This window comes from Arvicanthis niloticus, chromosome 8 (assembly GCF_011762505.2).
Source record: "Arvicanthis niloticus isolate mArvNil1 chromosome 8, mArvNil1.pat.X, whole genome shotgun sequence".
In the NCBI taxonomy this organism is placed as follows: Eukaryota; Metazoa; Chordata; class Mammalia; order Rodentia; family Muridae; genus Arvicanthis; species Arvicanthis niloticus.
Genome location: NC_047665.1, coordinates 7,951,610 through 7,969,429, shown reverse-complemented (window position 1 = coordinate 7,969,429; position 17,820 = coordinate 7,951,610). Strand labels below are relative to the sequence as shown.

Sequence of the window (17,820 nt, the reverse complement as noted above, 5' to 3'; positions counted from 1 at the left end):
GGAGGGGTCCTAGGGCAAGAGAGAGATCCTAGCTGGCTGTGTAGACACCTACAAAGTGCCGTTGCTCTGCAAGTGTTGGTAGCTCTCTGAGACTCTCTCACCACTGTAGCTGCTGGCTGACCCTTCCTACTCCCATCCTGGTCATGAGTAGCAGAGAGCAAGAATGGCCGGCCTGTTGCTAGAACACTTAACTTTATATGCCCGCTACTCACACAATGCTGAAGTTCGGTGACACCTGGGAAGAAACCCAAGCAGTTCTCCAGGAAAACAATGTCTTTTTAAAAAAGGATTTTCACCTCACTGGTCAGGTTGTACTGAGGCTGATGGTTGGTTTGCAGATAGCTTGAGCTGTGTCCGTCCAATCAACTGGGTCTTTCTGAAGAGCCACTGACCTTTCTCCGCCTGTTGCTCTGTTGCCACGGCAAGTCTTGGTCACTAACAAGGAGCAGTGGGTGCTGGCTCCTGCTGTCCTGGCCCTGCCCCACTCCCAACTTTTCTTTAGGTACAGGTGTGGCTAAATTTGCACCTTCACAATCTCTGTCTTGTCATCAAGTTGCTCCTTCTTCAGTGACATCAACTGTGCCTTAAGCACACAGACCCAGCAAGGCCTAGGCCTGAGCCTGCAGGGGGCCCCAGGACTGAGTCCTTGTCCTGGCATTCACCATGGGGGAGAGTGGTGGAATACCGGACAGCTCCCAGCAACTAAGCCCCAGGGTGCTGAACTTCTGGGGCCATTTTGGAATAAAGAAAAAAAAAAGGTAAACTATATGCAAGAGAAATGCACCCCCAAATTTCTGATCCCTAAAAGCTGCTAGCTTTTCAAAGGCTAAAGGTCCTTTAGACTAAGAGTGCTTCCTTGGGAGAAAGCAATGGCAGAAATGAATCCAGTCCTTTGACCAAGGAAAGATTCAAAGACAGAAGAAAGGCCCGATTTTTACGCATGGGTTTCCTCCTCTTAGTGGCCAATGATGACTGGAGGCCTCTCACATCCCTAACAGGTTTTTTCATGAGCTGCCCATCAGGGGCTCCTGATCCTAGTGGCTGGGCACTGAGAAGCACAGGCCCTGGCTATGCCTTCCTGCTGGGAGCGGGGCAAGGTGGGCTCCAAGGAAATGCTGTCCATAAAAAATATTCTATGCCCCCACCAGAAAACAAACAAGAAAATCACACTCTGTGAAAAGGCAAGAGGTTGGTGAGGGAGGGAGGCAAAGGAGAAAGTGGAGAAGGCGGCCTCCGCCTGTGTGGCATGGCTGAGCACACATCTAAGCATCTACAGGATGATATGCTGAAAAGTCATGCAGGTTCAACCCTTCAAACTTTTTCTAATTGTATGGGCACATCTGGGATTTGTATCCACTGGAGAAGCATGTTTTCACTGGCTGATTCCACCAGCCAGGAGGCATCCTCTGACCCTCAGTGGCCTGCGACACCTCTGTCCAGGGGAATGGGCTCTCTGGAGGAAACGGGAGTATGCTGCCTTTGCTGGAGGCGGGAAGCAGCTGCAAACAGAGCTCGGCTCCATGGGGAACTCCTAGTCCTTCCTGGCCTTGTCACCATGCCTTCTGTAAGGACCATGGCACCTCAGGAGGCCTGCTGCTTAGCACTGGGACTAGTCCAGCCAATGGAGGGCTGCCAGTCTCTCTCACCCACGTCTAAGCATGAGGCTACTATTGGATTGTCCATCATGCTTGTATACTAATGTTCAGAACATGGCACCAGGCTGGCTACAAGACTGTGCTGCTCTTGTAGAATGCACACAAGTATGAAAAGATTAAGAATCTTCTGGTCTACAGAGTGTGTGACAGAGACCAGTGGGGAGAGAACTGGGTCAGTCTTTGTAAAGAAGAATGGGTAATTAACTTAGCTTGGGCAGGCTTGTCCAATGGCAAAGGTCAGAACTGAGGTAACCATCAGCAGACAAAAAGACCTGGGACAAGAGAAGAGAACCCCTGAGCACAGGGCACACGGGCTGCGTGGGCATTGCCTTGAAAGGACCAGTCTAGTAATCCACAAGTGAACCGCCATGTCCTGGGCCAAAACAGAAGTCAGCTGGTGTAGGTCACCTCTCAGCCAAAGAGCACGCGACCACACACAGCATATGGCAGGGACACAAATCAGGCTGCCAAACATTGTGAAAATTCCCACTAGTCTGATTTTTGGGGAAGGAGAAAGATCATTAGTGGTTTAAGTGTTTGAGTAAAGTGATGGCATCTTTGTCATCTTGTGGACAGATTGAAAACTTCAGTTTTATACCACAGCATGGGAACTTAGTACAGCCGTGGGTCCTGCCAGCTGCTGCAGGAACACGCCTCTGGGGCACCGCCGATCAGAGGGCAGAGCGTCTCCTTTTGGCTACAGTTGGAAGAAAGGAACTCAGCCCAGAAAACTGCAAGGTCCCTCCCCCCACCAGCAACGGAGCACCCTGATCTCACCCCTGTGGTGGCCTGTCTCTGACACCTGCTACACTCAGGCCTCCTAGGGTGGTCACATTCTAGTTAGCAATGAACATCAAACACCATTAGATGCAACTCTTGAGCTGCAGTGAACATCTCTCTCTCTCAAAGTGGGACTAAAGGAGCCGGCAGGTTCAGTAACTGGGCCTTGGCCCAGGCTTACATTCCAGTAGCTTGTAGCCAGTCCAGCCTTACCGGGGCAGGGGTGAGGAGGTGAGGAGGTGAGGAGGTGAGAAGGTGAGGGGTGAGGGGGGGTGGGAGAGTGTCTGGCACTGATGGCAAGAAGCAAGTGGCCTGGTTCTACTACCTTGACCTGACACCATTGGCTAAAGGAAATAATACAATCCCTTTTAAAATCTGGCTAGAAATTAAATGTTAAGACATGCGAGTGAGTATCACAGATTTCTTAATGGTGTGTTGGGCCTACCTATAACTGTCAAACTCTGGTGCCATTCATGACAACAAAATGGGATGGCCTAGGCTGGCCTCACTTTCCTGTGTAACTCACATCAAGTATGATTCTTTTCCTGGCCTCACAGTCCACTTCCCTGCTAAAGGGAATGGGAAAGGGAGTTGCCTTCAACAGAGCTCTTCCTAGACACCTCATGAAGCCCATCTTCCCCAGGAGCCACAGCAAGCCACTCCTGTCTCCACATCTGCCTGTGCTGGCCTATGCCTATGCCACACATTTCTAGTGTAAATTTTCCCAGAGCCTTCAGCCAACATATGGTAGGCTTCTGAACAAACAGTGCCCTAGAAGGACAAGGCTATCCAGAAGCTGCCCGAGGCCAGGATGGCACCACTTAGTATGACTGCATTCCCTGTTCTAGTTCAGAAGCTGGGCAGCAATCTGAAGGGAGGGATGGGGTTGAATCGGCATGGGTCAAAAGTAATCCCTGCTACAACAATCCTGATCCTGATCGTTGGGAGGTTTGGAGACTCAATTCTGCCCTCCTAACCTGCTTTCCCAACTGCTTCAAATATTCTCCCAGGGAGCAGACCTTCACTGCTGACAGAGACATGGATGCACTCACTGCCAGTGGCTTGCTGTTGTTGCTGTGGGGGTTTCTGTTTGCTTGTTTTTTAATAAACCATGAGGTTTTAAAAGGGCCTAGAAAAAGCCACAAGGCAAAAAACATTTGTGGATTCCAGCTAACAGCACTGTTTTCTTAGGAAAAAAAAAAAAACAATTCAACAATGTGTGTGAACATGGAAATCACAGAGTAATGAGGGGAGCCCCTGAGACTTCAGTCTGAAATGCATCATTAACAGCAACAATTAGAGACCAGGCTCCTAAGCCCAGGGCTGGCCCTCCTGCAAGTAGCTTAGCAACCAGCTCCTGGCCGACAGTGTCACATTTCTCCTCCAGCTTGCTTGCTGTATTTAAGAACTGCTTTCGTTGTTAGACGGAAATGAGGTACACAGAGCAGGGTGCCACAGCCATCCCTTCTAAAGTACACCTTCAGAGACATTTTCTAAGACTCAAACCAAAACTAAAGTCTGAGCCAGGCTTCCAGTATGCCTGTGTGACACTTCTGACCATTTTATGACTTCGGCCCCTCAGCCCTATACGCTGAATTTGTCTCCTGACTGTCACAGTCAATAAAGGGCCTGCAAGTGCTACTTCAGAATCATGTCCTCTGCCTCGGCTACAGGAGTGGAGGGCTCAGTTCCTCATATGGTTGTCCAGGCTGAGCTGAGCTGATGCACTGAGCTACTGTCTTGGGTGACTCTGGGGACCTCTCCTGGGAGCATGGGTGTCAGCACATCCTGCTGTGCTCAGTAGGAAGGGCAGTTTCATCAGATCCAACAGACTGAAGTGTTCAAACGTGCGCGGGAGTGGACAGGCTGCCTTGGGTCGGTGCCCAGTGCTGCTGACTGGGCTGACTTCTATTCTAGGTTCTGGCTCAGTAAGTCTTCACCAAGCAGCCACACTGGCTTCATGACCTAGCCTGACGCCTTCACCCTGCTCATCAGACCATCTCAAATTTTCTTACTTTTCCTGTTCCTGAGGCTTTTGCAGACCTTGCAAGCCCTGAGGGATGGTTAGCATTAGGCCATTTTCATCCCGAGGTACCCATTCTGCAATCTGAGACCAGGAGGATCCCAGAGGGAGGAACACTACAGAGAGCTGCGTGCCCAGCTGTGCAGACACAAGCTAGGTATCTTCAGTGGGCTCCAGGCAACAGCCTAGATGTGGACGTAGTCCTGTCTCTTGCTGAAGCAACAGAGCGACAGAAGGGCATCTGTGCTGGCACATGGCCACCTACAGAGCACAGTGCTTTCATGTTTGCAGTGAAGTGAATGTGAGTTCTAGCTGAGGCTGGCTGGGAGGCAGGGGGTGTGTTTAAGGGGAGCAAGAGAAGGGTGCAGAATCAGGAGAGACCAGAGTGGAGGTGACTAGGAGCAGGGTGGGCTAGAGGGCTGTCCCTAGGGGGTGATTAGCTCTAGCTCTCACCAGGCCTCCCACCCTCGCTACTCACTTCCTTAGGGAGGGAGAATGAAGGCTAGTCCTACACAGCAGAGGGGCTCACGCATCAGTGGCAACTGAGGCAACATGACAGGACCTGTGAAAGGCGTGGAAGACTCGGGCGTTGCCTTCAGCGCTGAGAGGGAGTTAAACTTTCAAAGCCCAGACCTTAAGATGACAACTAGAACTGCTGCTTTAGACAGATGCACACAGAATACAGATAACAGCTACAGGATGTAAACAGCAATGGTTAGATTCCGGAACGTCACCGCAGGAATTGCATCACGAGAGCCTGAGTGCAATTAGTGACACGAGAGGGAAGGGCGGGGACAACGGGCATGAGTGAGCAAGAAAATGGTGTCATCGTGGTGCAAAAGGGAGCGGACAGTGAGGATGTAAAAATGATGCAGCTTCTAACCTGACGCAGAGCAGTTTTGAGCAAATGGATCGGCAGGGCCAGATTCAGTCCTTCAAGATTATTTACAGAGGACTAAAAAAACCACTGAGACAGATCCCATCCCTCTTTTAATCAATTCTCATTTCCAGGTCTTAAAAGCCTTTGCATCATTTTTATTCTCAATAAAAGTGAATCAACTTTTACAAAACCATGGCGTCCTGGCAAAGCTGCATCACTGGGGCGGCTGAAAATATATTGCCCATGGTTAAAACAAACAACTGGCTCGAGGAGTCGCCTGGTGGTTCGGTGACGAAACCCCTGGTACACCTGTTAGTTGGTCTAAGAACAACCCGGCTCCCTGGATCAGATCGGTGCCCACCAGGACCAGCTAGATCCTTCCCCCTGCACCAACCACACTACCTGAGAAGCAGCCCATTCCTCAGAAGCACCCCCTTCCCTAGGCTGAGCTCAAGGGTCCTAGCCCCAGTGGGAGCTTATCTGTGTGTACTCCCCTTCCTAGAACCTGGCAGAATCCCCAGACCCTGCTTGTTGATCCTGTCCATTCAGTCCTCCCTGGGGTCATTTCCAAAGCCACCCTGGAGTTGTTGTGTCCACCCTCTGAGCTGAGTGACACCTGGAATCTCAGCCTTTGCCCTCTGCCCTCTGCCCTCTGCCCTCTGCCCTCTGCCCTCTGCCCTCTGCCCTCTCCCCCCACCCCCGGGGCCCTGGAGCAGACTGTGTCTGCCTACCTTCTGGCCGAGGAAGAGGCTCTTGGTGGAGAGGACGGTAAAGCCATCTGTAGGTGTGCCCTCCGTCGTGCTGTCCGCACTGGCAGCCTTGCTGACTTCTCCCTGCTTCTTCTTGTACAAACCAAAGAGTTAGAACATGGACCATCAGGCAGGGGCCACACAAATCTTTCTTAACAGAGAGACAGCCCCACATCTCACCCATTACCAAGTCAGAGGCCACAGGAAGTAAAGCCACTGCAAGTCCCACAGTGAGGGCTGTTACTTATTTAGAGAGCCCAGAGTTTTAAGAAAAAAAATTTTAAATTGTATTTTTATTACTTATAATCTTGAGAAATCTTAAAAGCAAAACCTGAATTTTTAATAATTTAAAATAGAATCACTTTATAAATTCAGAGTAACATCTCGTCACTAATGGGTTTTAGTTATTTCACCTTTTTAGATCTTCGTGTATAACTCAAGTGTATTGTTACAGGCACACGCCTGTAATCCAGTGCTCGGAGGGTTGAGGCAGGAGGACTACTACTCGTTTAAATCAGCCTGCACTCTATAGCGAGTTCTTAGCAAGCTTGAGCTACAGTGCAAGCTTCTGCCTTAACAATGAGAAGGAGAAGGCAGATGGGTGTGACGGCGTGGGCCTTTTCCCATCGTCTTCCTTAGAGTTAGCTGTGGAGGCCACAGAGGCTGCAGTTCCGCAGCCACGTGTCCTCCACTCTAGCACGTTCCCCAGCATCCCTCAGACCAGAATACATGCACCCTGGCGTTCCGCTTCCGAGCCTTACAGAGCCCTCAGCTCAGCTTCTATGTGCGACCTGGACCCCTGGTCCCCTTCACAGCCTTCTCCTTCCTCCGCCTGAGTAACTAGTAAGAAGGATACATCGCTCTGGGGACATATATGTTTTTACATACTTTTTTAAGGGTAGAAATACACACTAGGCTGTGTGTGGATTTTCTACATTCAGATATTTAACAGGTTGAGGACAGTGGGAATGGTGGGACTTCAGACTAGATAGTTCATCTTTTTCTTTTCCCTTCCCTCAGATTATCAGAATACATGAATCCTGAGAAAGGCCCAGGGGGGAAAAATTAGGCTGTAGCTAAGGCACAGCGCAGTGGCAAACACCTGCCTACATGGTGGGGAGAGGGGGTAATTCAGACGGGGGTGCTTTCCATAAGGATGGCCTCAGACAACGAGCTCAAGGCAAGGCCTGCGTCCTATCCAGGTACCCATTTAGGGTCCAAATCCATAAGCACAGGTGTATTAGCAGCCTTCCTTGCATTGAAAAAAACCACGTCATTTGGTTGACCGCTTTGGCAGTGAGGAGTGCTTTGGCAATGGTATAGGTGATGCCTTCCGTAAACGAAATAAGCTAAGCCCAAAGCTCCAAGCTTTGGAGATAAGACAAAAGTGCTTTATGAGGGAGAGCCGGGCAGCAGAGAATGGATTCAGAGGCTCACAGATTTGCTGTCTTCATACTTTGCATTTATCTGACCTGACAAGAAGAAAAGAGCCAGGTGTAGTCAAGACCTGCATGGGAAGAACAGGCTTTTGTGATACACCTTCTGGGAATGAGGACTGACAAAGCCACTCACAAGTGTGCTATTTTCAGTCCTCCACTCAACAAAACTAAAGAAACCACTGAGTCACCAGCTGGAGACCAAGAGAAGCACACTGGCAGACAGCTCTTGGTTGATGGCAATGTGCTACCATCAGCTGCTACTCGCTGGTGAGTATGTCTTGTTAAGCACAGGAAAGGAAACCTGGTGAGCACTGGTGAGCGCTGGAGGGCTCCATACTGTCTTTGTAACTCATTGTAAATCTAAGCCCATTCTAAAAGGTTTCTCAAAACATACTGATGGGAGACTGCTACCCTGACCATCTGTCCCGGGAAGAGAGCATACACTGTTGCTGCTGTAACAAACCTCTCTTCTCACTGATGGGAGACTGCTACCCTGACCATTTGTCTGGGGAATAGAGAGGATACACTGTTGCTGCTGTAACAAACCTCTGGGTTCTCATCCATCATTCTAGGAGCAAGATTTTCCAAATACTAACAGCTTCTGCTGTGGGATAGGACCCTGACCTTTGTCTCAACTCAGCAATTCATACATCTTAGGATCCTTGAGCCAATAAATGAGGAAATCATTCATTCCACTACAAGATACTTTTCTAATGAAATTTAGCTTTTTCTGTAACAGTTACTAAACCTAGAATGCATCTGTTGGTTGGAGTAAATGCATATTAACAAGTGTGTTAACTATCCAACTTTGGGAAATATATATCATTTAGTATAAAGTTACAAGAACTACTTCAAGTGAACTGAAATACAGTGCTCTGCTACAAGTCATTCACACTGGGGATAAAGATGAGGCACTGCATGAGGCCAGAGAAACAGCTCAACAGGTAAAGGCACAAGCCACAGAAGCCTGGTGGCCTGGGCGTGATGTGATCCCCAGGACCCACGGAAAGGTGCAGGGAGAGAAATGAATCCGAGAGGTTGTCTTCTGACTTCCATACTTGAATGGTGGCACATATACATGCATACGTATGCATACAGGCATACATACACACACACGCATACACGCACACTTACTTCAATAAAGTATTATGTTAGAATTAAGTTCTGTAGGGTAAATGAAAGAAGGAAAGTAAAACATGTAAGTTTTCCAATGTTAGTAAACTGCTTTGGTATTTTTACTGGATTCATAGAAACTGACAAAATTTTATAAATGATAATAGATGAAGCATACGAAAATATCCTTAAATTTCTTATGAAGAGCGTCAGACTTTAAGTGTATATGCTACGAAGCCTTTTGAAACTTCTTTTGGGAGGAATGTAAGCAACAGCACTGCTCCTCTCAGTGCTGGATCACTCCTAAGGGGAAGTGCTGGGTCCATGGCCACCAAGGGATGCAGGGATCTCCCTCCCTGAGGGCTGCACAGATAGAGAGCTAGAGGACAGGTGTCAGACATCAGATGTCACAGCTTGTTTCTGTGAAGAGGCATTCTAGTTCCCATGCCCCATTCATCCAGCAGTCACTGGCGTAACCTGAGCCTTAAGCCATGAGGATGCTGGTGACTTTGAGCAGTGATTTGCCTCACTTACCCTGCAGGGGAAGGCTCTGCAGTCCTCTACCATCAGAGCAGGACGACTCTGGCCAAGAAGCGGCCCGTCATCATAGGATGCACGAGCAATATTCTTTGAACTTGTTAGCTCTGCATTTAAATCCTGGCCCCACCAGCTGTGTGACCTGGGCAAACTGAAAACTGTTTGCCTTCCCCTTAGACTCCCCACTTGGAAATGGACCTGAGGCTAGAGAACTCCTGACTGAATAAGAGAAATCAGTCAGGTGCTGCACAGAGAGGGAACCTTTGACTCTGCAGAGAACTTGAGCCTTTTCGAAGCCCCGCGGAACTTCAGGTCAGCTCCACTGCCCTGCATAAAAGCAGCAACTGCTTTCTGATCATAACTGTGTTCAAGTGAGGCCAGTTGCCTGCAATCACACCCTTCCTACTGCCTTGGAAGAAAAATGCCTTTTCTTTCACGGTGTGGTGACACAAGGCTTTTCTGATCTAAACTTGGGAGAAAGATCTAAGCAATCCCATCTCACTCAAACGACTGTAAGATTTTTAGAATCTTACATTTTATATAAATGCAAAAGTGTCATGCATTGGACAGATGCAGGGCTGTTTTGAAAAAGCCTAAAAGGTCAAAGTCAACCTGTGCACACTTAAAGACTCTGTGGAATTCAGTGTCAAAAATGACGGAAGGAGACCCACCAACCAAGTTCACCTATGCCTCAGCAACTAACCATCACTAACAGGCAGCAGACTGTCAGGCAATTCCTCATTAAGAAACAACGCCTTTCTTTGGTATCTCTTTATACATTGGTTCTCAAAACTCCTAATGCTGAGACTTGTTCCTCATGCTGTGGTGACCCCCGGCGATAAAATTATTTTGTTGCTATTTAATAACTGTAACTTTGCTAGCTATGACCCTAAAATAAGTATGTGATAGGTGCAACTTTTATTCACCTAATCTAACTGTCATCGCCAAGGCTCATTGCTTCCGTCTGCTAACCTAGGCCTAGTCCTGGAAGCTTCTCCCCTCCAAACAATCTAATCCAGGCCTAGATTATCTTTAGCTTCTGAGACTTGCTGCTTAATAAACTCACTCCTTCCTAGTTCTTTCTGAGCTCTGGCTGGATGGTCACCTCAGCTGTTCTGGCTCAAACTCCTCTCCCAGGCTGATTCAAACTGGCTTCTCTCAATTTCTCCTGAATCGCTCTGCTTGGCCTCAAACTAACTCCAGCAATCTATTCTGATCTTTTGGCTCCTTCTCATTTTCTGGCTCGTTCTGTTTTCACCTGTGTCTAGCTTGTTCTCGCTTCAACCTGTCTCGGTACAACTGTCACAGTAAAACTGCCTCCTTCCCCTCTCTCTGCACAGCCCCTTAAGTAGCCCCCCTTTCCTCTCTCTTCTGCTGAGAGTTGGGCATATCCTATTCTGTCAAATCTTTCTCTGATCCATCTCTTTGTCTGCCACTCAATTAGACATCACTTTCAAACATGGTGCTTCCTTCTACAAACTAACCTTACCTTCATTGTTTGGGATTACACGTGTGTACTAAGGCTGAGCCACACAATAACTAGAAACAGGTTTTTCCAGGAAACAATAATCTCGGGGTTCATGGTGTGATCAAATATCCTGTAACAGATAGGCAGGGTATCTGGTATGTGACCCACAGGTTGAGAACCAAGGCACACACCAAAATCAGCCTGGTCTTCTGCCAGGTAGTGAATAATCAGTACAACCTCCTCACCTAGGGTCTTCATAGAGGAAAGGGGGGGGGGGTGAGAATGCAGCACAAAGACCTGCCACAGGGAGGGGAGCACAGCTCCCTCACAGCTCCCTCAGGACACAGGCTGTTGCTGGTACTGTCTGAGTTCTCCCACGTTCCTGTCTTAGCTTCACTTCAGAGACGGGGAAGCTGGGCACCATGGGAGCCCACAAGAACACACAAATGGCAGAATTAGAATACAGCCATGTCACAGACTAGGCTTTCCACTTTCAACACTACATGGCCAAAACAGTGGTTGTGTTACTTGTGTTTCAGACATCTAGGATGGGAAGGGTTTCCATAAATACATGTTTCTATACACATAGGCTTTCTGAAAAGTAGGTTATCAATTCATTATAGTCTGACGGGAACAGGATTTTCTTTCCTGCATACATTTTTTGCCTGCCAAACTTACACACATTACTTATACAAAAATGCATTATGCAATATGCCCAGAGTCACTGGCTTGTAGAGTTGGAACAGGCTCTGTCATTTTATGGGCTAGGGCGGGCTAAGGCAGAGAAGGGGGCAGACTTGCCTGAGGCCACCCAAGTAGGAAGAGCCTAGGGCCCAGCCAGAGCCCTGGCCTTGAGTGCAGGACTCTGACTGCTCCCCTGCAGCTGACTCAGCTGTCACACTGGACATTTTCAAAACCTTCAAATTATATAGAATTGAGGGAGAAAATTATGATTTAGACTTCCAGTGTTGACACTTGAAAAATACCAACTCCCTTTCAGCGCAAGTGTTTCAGCACGTCCCTGAGGTGAGGCACTCCGCGCATGCCCTGGAAAGGCGATTTTCAGAATGTTCCATGAAACATGGAAATGCCAGGGCCTCCACTGTTTCTGGGAGCTGACACCACAATTTACATTAAACAAATGTTTTGAAAATTAGCCGTTCACGGTTCCAATTTCAGCTTCCCCCAGGGTTTAATGTTAGCCAAATGCTGGTACAGTAAGCAGACAATGTGTTTTATTGTGTGGAAGAAAAACAGACCACCATCACAGGCTCCCTGCTTTTGTAATCAAGAGAAAAGTTGAATGTTTGAGTGATTACTGACATATGGTTATTAGAAACATAGCTACTAGGGGCTGGAGGGACACACAAATATACCACACACACACACATACACATGCCACATATATCACACATACACACCCCCTCTGGTCTCTCATACTCACATATCCACTCTCACACTCCATGAAGAACCAATTCCTAGTGTTTAGTAAGCTGCAAAGGTCAGGAAGTCACTACACGAGAAGACTAAGGGCAGGGGAACAAGGCACTGGCATCTAAGATGCTCAGATGGCACGACTTGAGTGCAGAAAAGAGGGCAAGGCCTGAATGCAGCCAGGGTAAGGGCCAAGCCTGAAGCATGGTTCTACCCTGCTAGTGCCAGCACCTAATGCCAGGCCCTCCCTGTGGGCAACCAGACCACCACCACCACCACCACCCCCCGCCCGGCCCATTTTCAAGGTTTCTCTGTTTCTCCTAACTTTCCAAAGCAAGTCCCCTGGGACTTGCCTGCTTCTTCCTCCCTGCCCTTCCTTCCAACTGCAAATATAGGGAGAGGGAAGGGAATGTTCCAATCTGCTCACTTTATAGTTAGCAGAAATGAATAAGGAACATTCTCTAAAGTCCCTTCCCTGCCTGTCTCTGCCTGTCTCTGCCGCCGCCTCCTCTTCTTCTTCCTCCTCCCCCTCTTCCTCATCTTCCTCATCCTCTTCCTCCTCCTCCTCCTCTTCCTTCTGTACTCCTGAGCAAGGTAGAATGCTTTCTAGTATCTAGAAATACTGGTCGATCTTCAAGGTCAAGCTTCTCTTTCCCGGAGTGGGGAACAATTAAGGTATTTTTTTCAGATTTTTATTTCAGGGCAGTGTTGTTTGCATCTATGAGTGTGTGTGAGGAGACACAGTGCCTTCTCCTCAGCTAACACAGGCCCCAAAACAGTGCCAACAGATGGGGATGTTTTTGCCCTTCCCCATCAAAGTAACTCTAGGCCATGCCTGACAGGCTCTCCCTCTCCTCGCCACAGAGGGCCAGCATCTAGGACAAGGCTTTCAGGGGAAGCTAGGTCTGGGAGGAACTGCCTCAAGATGCACTGCTTTTCTTTCTGGACTGAAGCAAGGTTCTGAAAGACAGCTGTCTGAAGCGCTCCTCCGGGAGCTACGTGTCCAATGAGGACACGTAGCCATGGCAACATATGAGATTGTAGAGCTCAGCGTCAAGGCGTGTGCGCAGATGGCCCCTCTGAGGATGGTATTACTGGTGATCTCTGGCACAAGAAAACCTTTCCACAGGCACGAACATCTACATGGGAGACCGGGTACAGGAGGGGTGCGGCCAGGCTATCCGGCACCTCCTGCTGCTCCCTGGAAGCCACTACCCATCCCCATGTCCAGTCTTCCAATTGAACCCAGGTTCCCTGAGACACTCTGGACTAGCCAGTGAGTTGGCTAGTCTAGCTCCCCCATCAGGGATCAGCTCTGATAAGGGCTGGGAGCAGGGGGTGCCCTGTGACCTTATTTACCCATCCCACACATCCCTGCCAGATCCCATACCTTAGACTTCCGGGACCCTTTCTTGCCTCCTGTTTTCTTAGCCACTGGCTTCTTCTGGGACGGAGACTTGGCCTTTTTGGCTGGTGGAGGCGTAATGATGGCTTCCAGTTTCCCCTTGGATCCTCGCTTCTTTGCCAGCAGCTCAGGATGGATATTCGGCAACACACCCCCGCTGGCTATGGTGACTCCTTTTAGCAGCTTGCAGGAAAACCAAAGTCGCAGGTGGTGAGCCAGATGCCTGCTCCAGGAGTGCCCTGCCTGATTCAAGAGGTCAGCCCTGCTCACAGGCATCTGCTTCAAGCTGCTACAGCTCTTGACTGTGGCAGCTACAAAGATGCTAACAGAACTCAGACATACCACATGGGACTCCAGTCCCTGAGTCCTCACTTGGTATGAACTTATGCTGTCATTCCTTCTGGGAGAGCAGAGCATCCACGGCATCTCCCTACCCTAATTTCAGTGACGGCCCAAAAGGCAGGAAGCTGCTTAGGGTCTTGCCAGTCACCACAGCCTCTCCTGAGTGGCCTTAGTATGTGCTAGTGTGTCTGGGGACAGGCTGGAAACCACTCCCCCGTACCTGGTTTAGCTCTTCATCGTTGGCCACAGCTAACAGGATGTGCCGTGGAGTGACCCGTCCCTTCTTGTTGTCTCTTGCTGCATTGCCAGCCAGCTCCAGGATCTCAGCTGTAGGGCAGATGAAAGCATGTGGTCATTTCAGGGCACTGGAGAACTCATCTGCCCCCAATCTCCACGCAGAAGTGTTCTGCAAGCAGTGCTTCTGGGGCAACCACTCAGAGATGGAACAGAAAGGCTGGGTGGGATTTAAAGGTTCCACCCTTTGTTCTTAAACAGAGGTTAGGAGGAACTGGGACCAGCAGAGGGCTCTGGGTATATAAGGAGGAACGGGGAGCAGCAGAGGGCTCTGGGTATATAAGTGGTGAGACTAAGGTCTAAATCCGGCTCTGGCTCCACTTTCCAGACAGAGTCGCCTGTGAGGAGCACTTGGACGTGGACATGGGCAACTGCATGCACCTGCAGTGTGGCCAGAAGGACACGATGCCTGCACTTCTGGTGATGTGTCAGCTGTCTGTAGAACTCAAGGGGAGGGGACTTGATGTAGACAGTGTTGGAGAAATCTTTGATGCTTGAACCAAAGAACACCTGCACATTGGGATCTGAAATCAGAAAGCTGTGACTGGGCTTCAATGTCACAGTAACATAAAACAAAAGGGTGGGGATATTGGAGTTCTAAAAAGCTAGAGACAGAACCAACTACAATGTGTGACTTTAACGGAATCTTCCAAAGTCCTTCTGGAGACAAGTGAAGAGGCCTAAACACGGGAGTCACTCCATGAGAATTGTTCCCTAAGCTGGACAGTAGCACGGCCACTCTTGTTCCTAAGAAATGGTGCAATGGCTGGAGGCTGCTCAGCAGTGAAGGTCACTGGCTGTTCTCTTAGGGGTCCTGGATTTAATTCCCTGTACCCACATGGCAGCTCACAGCTATGTGTTAACTCCAGTTCCAGAGGTCCTGACATCAGCCTCTGGCCTCTGCTTGTTCTGCATGCACATACACACATGCAGGCAAATACTTATACACATAAAATCAAAATCAATGCTTAAGTACTTAGGAATGGAGCACAGTAATACTGTCCTGAGACACAGTGAGCAGGGCAAATGTGGTAGGTACTGTTAAATCTGCATATGATCAGAGTCCCCCTTCCAAAGAAACCCTGCCCTTTGTAACATGAACGGACCTGAACTCTAGAGACCTCAGTAACTTGTCTAAATAAAATAAGCCAGGCACAGAAAGATCAATAAACGCTCTATGAGCTTACTAAGATGCCAGATCTAAAGAAGTTTAACGTAAAAGCCAAGTATAGGGAGTGATCACAAAGGCTGGCGAGGGCGAAAAGAAGAAATGGCAGTCAAAGGGTATGAAGAGTCGGTTAGAGTCTAGGGAAAATTTTGGTGATGTGCCCAGAGAGGTGACTATAGTTGATAATACTATGTTGTTTCCTAATCACTAACATGTACTTTAAATGTTCTCCAAACCTAAACACAAGAATATGAAGGACAGATACGTTAACCAAATTAACCTCCTCATTCTCCAATGTACACATGTAGCAAAGCAGCACGCCGTACCTTATAGTACACACATGTACACACATGTAGCAAAGCAGCTCACCGTACCTTATAGTACACAGATCACTTCTTGATTAGGAAGAATACAACAGAGGCTGGAGAGATGACTCAGTGGTTAAGAGAACCAGCTTCTCTTACAGCGGACCCAGGTTCAATTCCCAGCACCCACATGGCAGCTCACTGGAGTCTGTAACTCCAGTTGTAGGCTATCTGACACTCTCATATGGACATGCATGCAAGCAAAACACCAATGCATATTTTTAAAAAAACATAAAAAGGAATTATTGAAAAAATACAATATTTTTTTCAGCATTCTGTTATGTCCAAAGTCTCTTCAAAACAAACATCATGAGAGGGAATAAAATGAAAATGGTAGGCTGTCCAACCTGCAGCTGATGCTTATACGGTCAGTGTTCCTGCCTGGGAAGCGGCCTCACAGGACAAAGGAAAACCCTAACACATCATCAGGGGCACCGAGGCGTCCCCACTGGCAAGAGATCCCTCCTGACTCCCTTCCTGGCAACCCACCCATCTCATCCCTGCTCCTCACTGTCTTCATGGCATGGGCACACTGCTCCTCAATGTCCATCGCCCATGCTGTGGGTCTGCCCACGTCACTCTCCTGCCTCTAGTGTCCTTCTGTACCACCATCTGGGCCAACTCAGGTCTGACCTTCTGCTACACTAAAGATACTCTAATACTCCAGTTATGCTGTATGTTCTAGATTGCTCTGACAAAGTCGGCGCTAGGACACATCCTGGAATAAGCAGGAATAAACTGGTAGCTGTGGTGGTAAATGTTATTTGGGAGTTTCTACTGCACCTTTGATCATTTAGTTCCCAAATAAAAGACACAAAACCTTTATATCTATAAGAAGCCTTAAAAGCACCAGAGCTGGGTAGATAGCAACCCTCTGTGCTATTTTGTCTACTTCCCCGTTAATAACCCCAAGAATTAACTTGCCATGTTCTGCCTGGGATGGTCCTACTCCAACTGGACATCCCCCGTGGCCATGGTCTCATGACCTACCTACCCTCCATGGCATCTTCCTCTCTCTTCTTCTCTCTCCTCATGGTCTCTCTTCAAACCCTGAGCCTGGTAATTGAAGCCCCACCTACCTCTCTTCTGCCCATCTATAGCATGAGGCATCTTTATTCAACCAATAATTTTACATTAAAGAGCAAGGTTACACAACATCACTTGGTGTTCATGGAGATCTCATCAAGGATAACCAGACCTTGGGGGCCAATATTTAGCATTACAACACATAGTAACAGAGCAAAACTTGACAGGTAGCTGCATGAAAACCAAGCCTGAAACTTCAGAACTAAAGGCTGTCTACTGTGCTGGCTTTGAGACAGGGTCTTACTTTGGTCTGACTTACTAGGTAGCCAGGCTAGCCTCAAACCTGTGATTCTCCTGCTTCAGTCTCCCGAGAGCTACAGTGGTGCATGCACCACCATTCCCGAGATGGTGTGTATGTTTAATATTAACAACTAAGCCTCATGCAAACCCTGCTACATATGCGTACAGACTCAAGCACCTGGCTGCCTGTGAACACTTTCACAACAGCAGTGGGATGGGGCAAGAGGCAACTAAGCCGCACTTGGAACAGCAAGTTGCCTTCCCCAAATCCAGGAAACCATGTGCTCAGTCCTCACAAAGAGATAAACAACCTTATGTTTTAGAAGGGACTCGGAGGCATTGAGGTTCCTGTCTTTCCAGCAGGAAAGGGGTTCAACACAAGGCTGCACAGTCCAGAGCTTTAGAGAGGACCATACCTGGCCTTCGTGACCACGAGAGCCATGGGTATGAAGCAGCAGAATGGCCAGTACCTGAGGCACTAGCTAGAGGAAAGGCTTGCCTTTCCCACCTTAGCTGTTCCTCCACAACCTCAGGACAATGTAGCTTCTCAGTAGAGGGGCTCTCCCAACCTTTCCCTATAACTGCCCGAGGGCCCTCTGTCAAATGAAGAAGGTATCTGTGGTGCTTCAGGAGGCAGAAAAGCCAGCGGCTTGTGGCCCAGTAGACCCTCAGGCTCCTGTGCTTGGGGTGTAGACCACACCTGCAAGGCTACTGTCCTGCCACAGTTCATTAGCAAAGTGGGTGCCTGAGGCCCCAAAAGAGCAGAGTCTGGCAGTTAAGGGCAGGGAGAAGAGCTCCCCAGAGCAGGGCGGGGCTGGAACTTAGCACTTAGGGAGGCTTAA

General features: G+C 48.7%; 1 protein-coding gene across 4 annotated transcripts in view; it reads right to left on the bottom strand.

Annotated features, from left to right (window-relative positions):
* The window catches only part of Macroh2a1 (macroH2A.1 histone), a 60,593-nt gene that overhangs the window by 17,832 nt on the left and 24,941 nt on the right, over positions 1 to 17,820 (bottom strand). For 2 of the 4 annotated variants that reach the window (XM_034510621.2, XM_076938941.1), the window contains exons 3-5: positions 14,046 to 14,152; positions 13,469 to 13,666; positions 6,070 to 6,180 (exon numbers count right to left, since the gene is read on the bottom strand). In XM_034510621.2, coding sequence (XP_034366512.1) covers positions 6,070 to 6,180; positions 13,469 to 13,666; positions 14,046 to 14,152 — 416 coding nt within the window. The remainder of the gene's footprint in view (positions 1 to 6,069; positions 6,181 to 13,468; positions 13,667 to 14,045; positions 14,153 to 17,820) is intronic. The other 2 variants (XM_076938942.1, XM_034510622.2) reach the window with 1 other exon arrangement.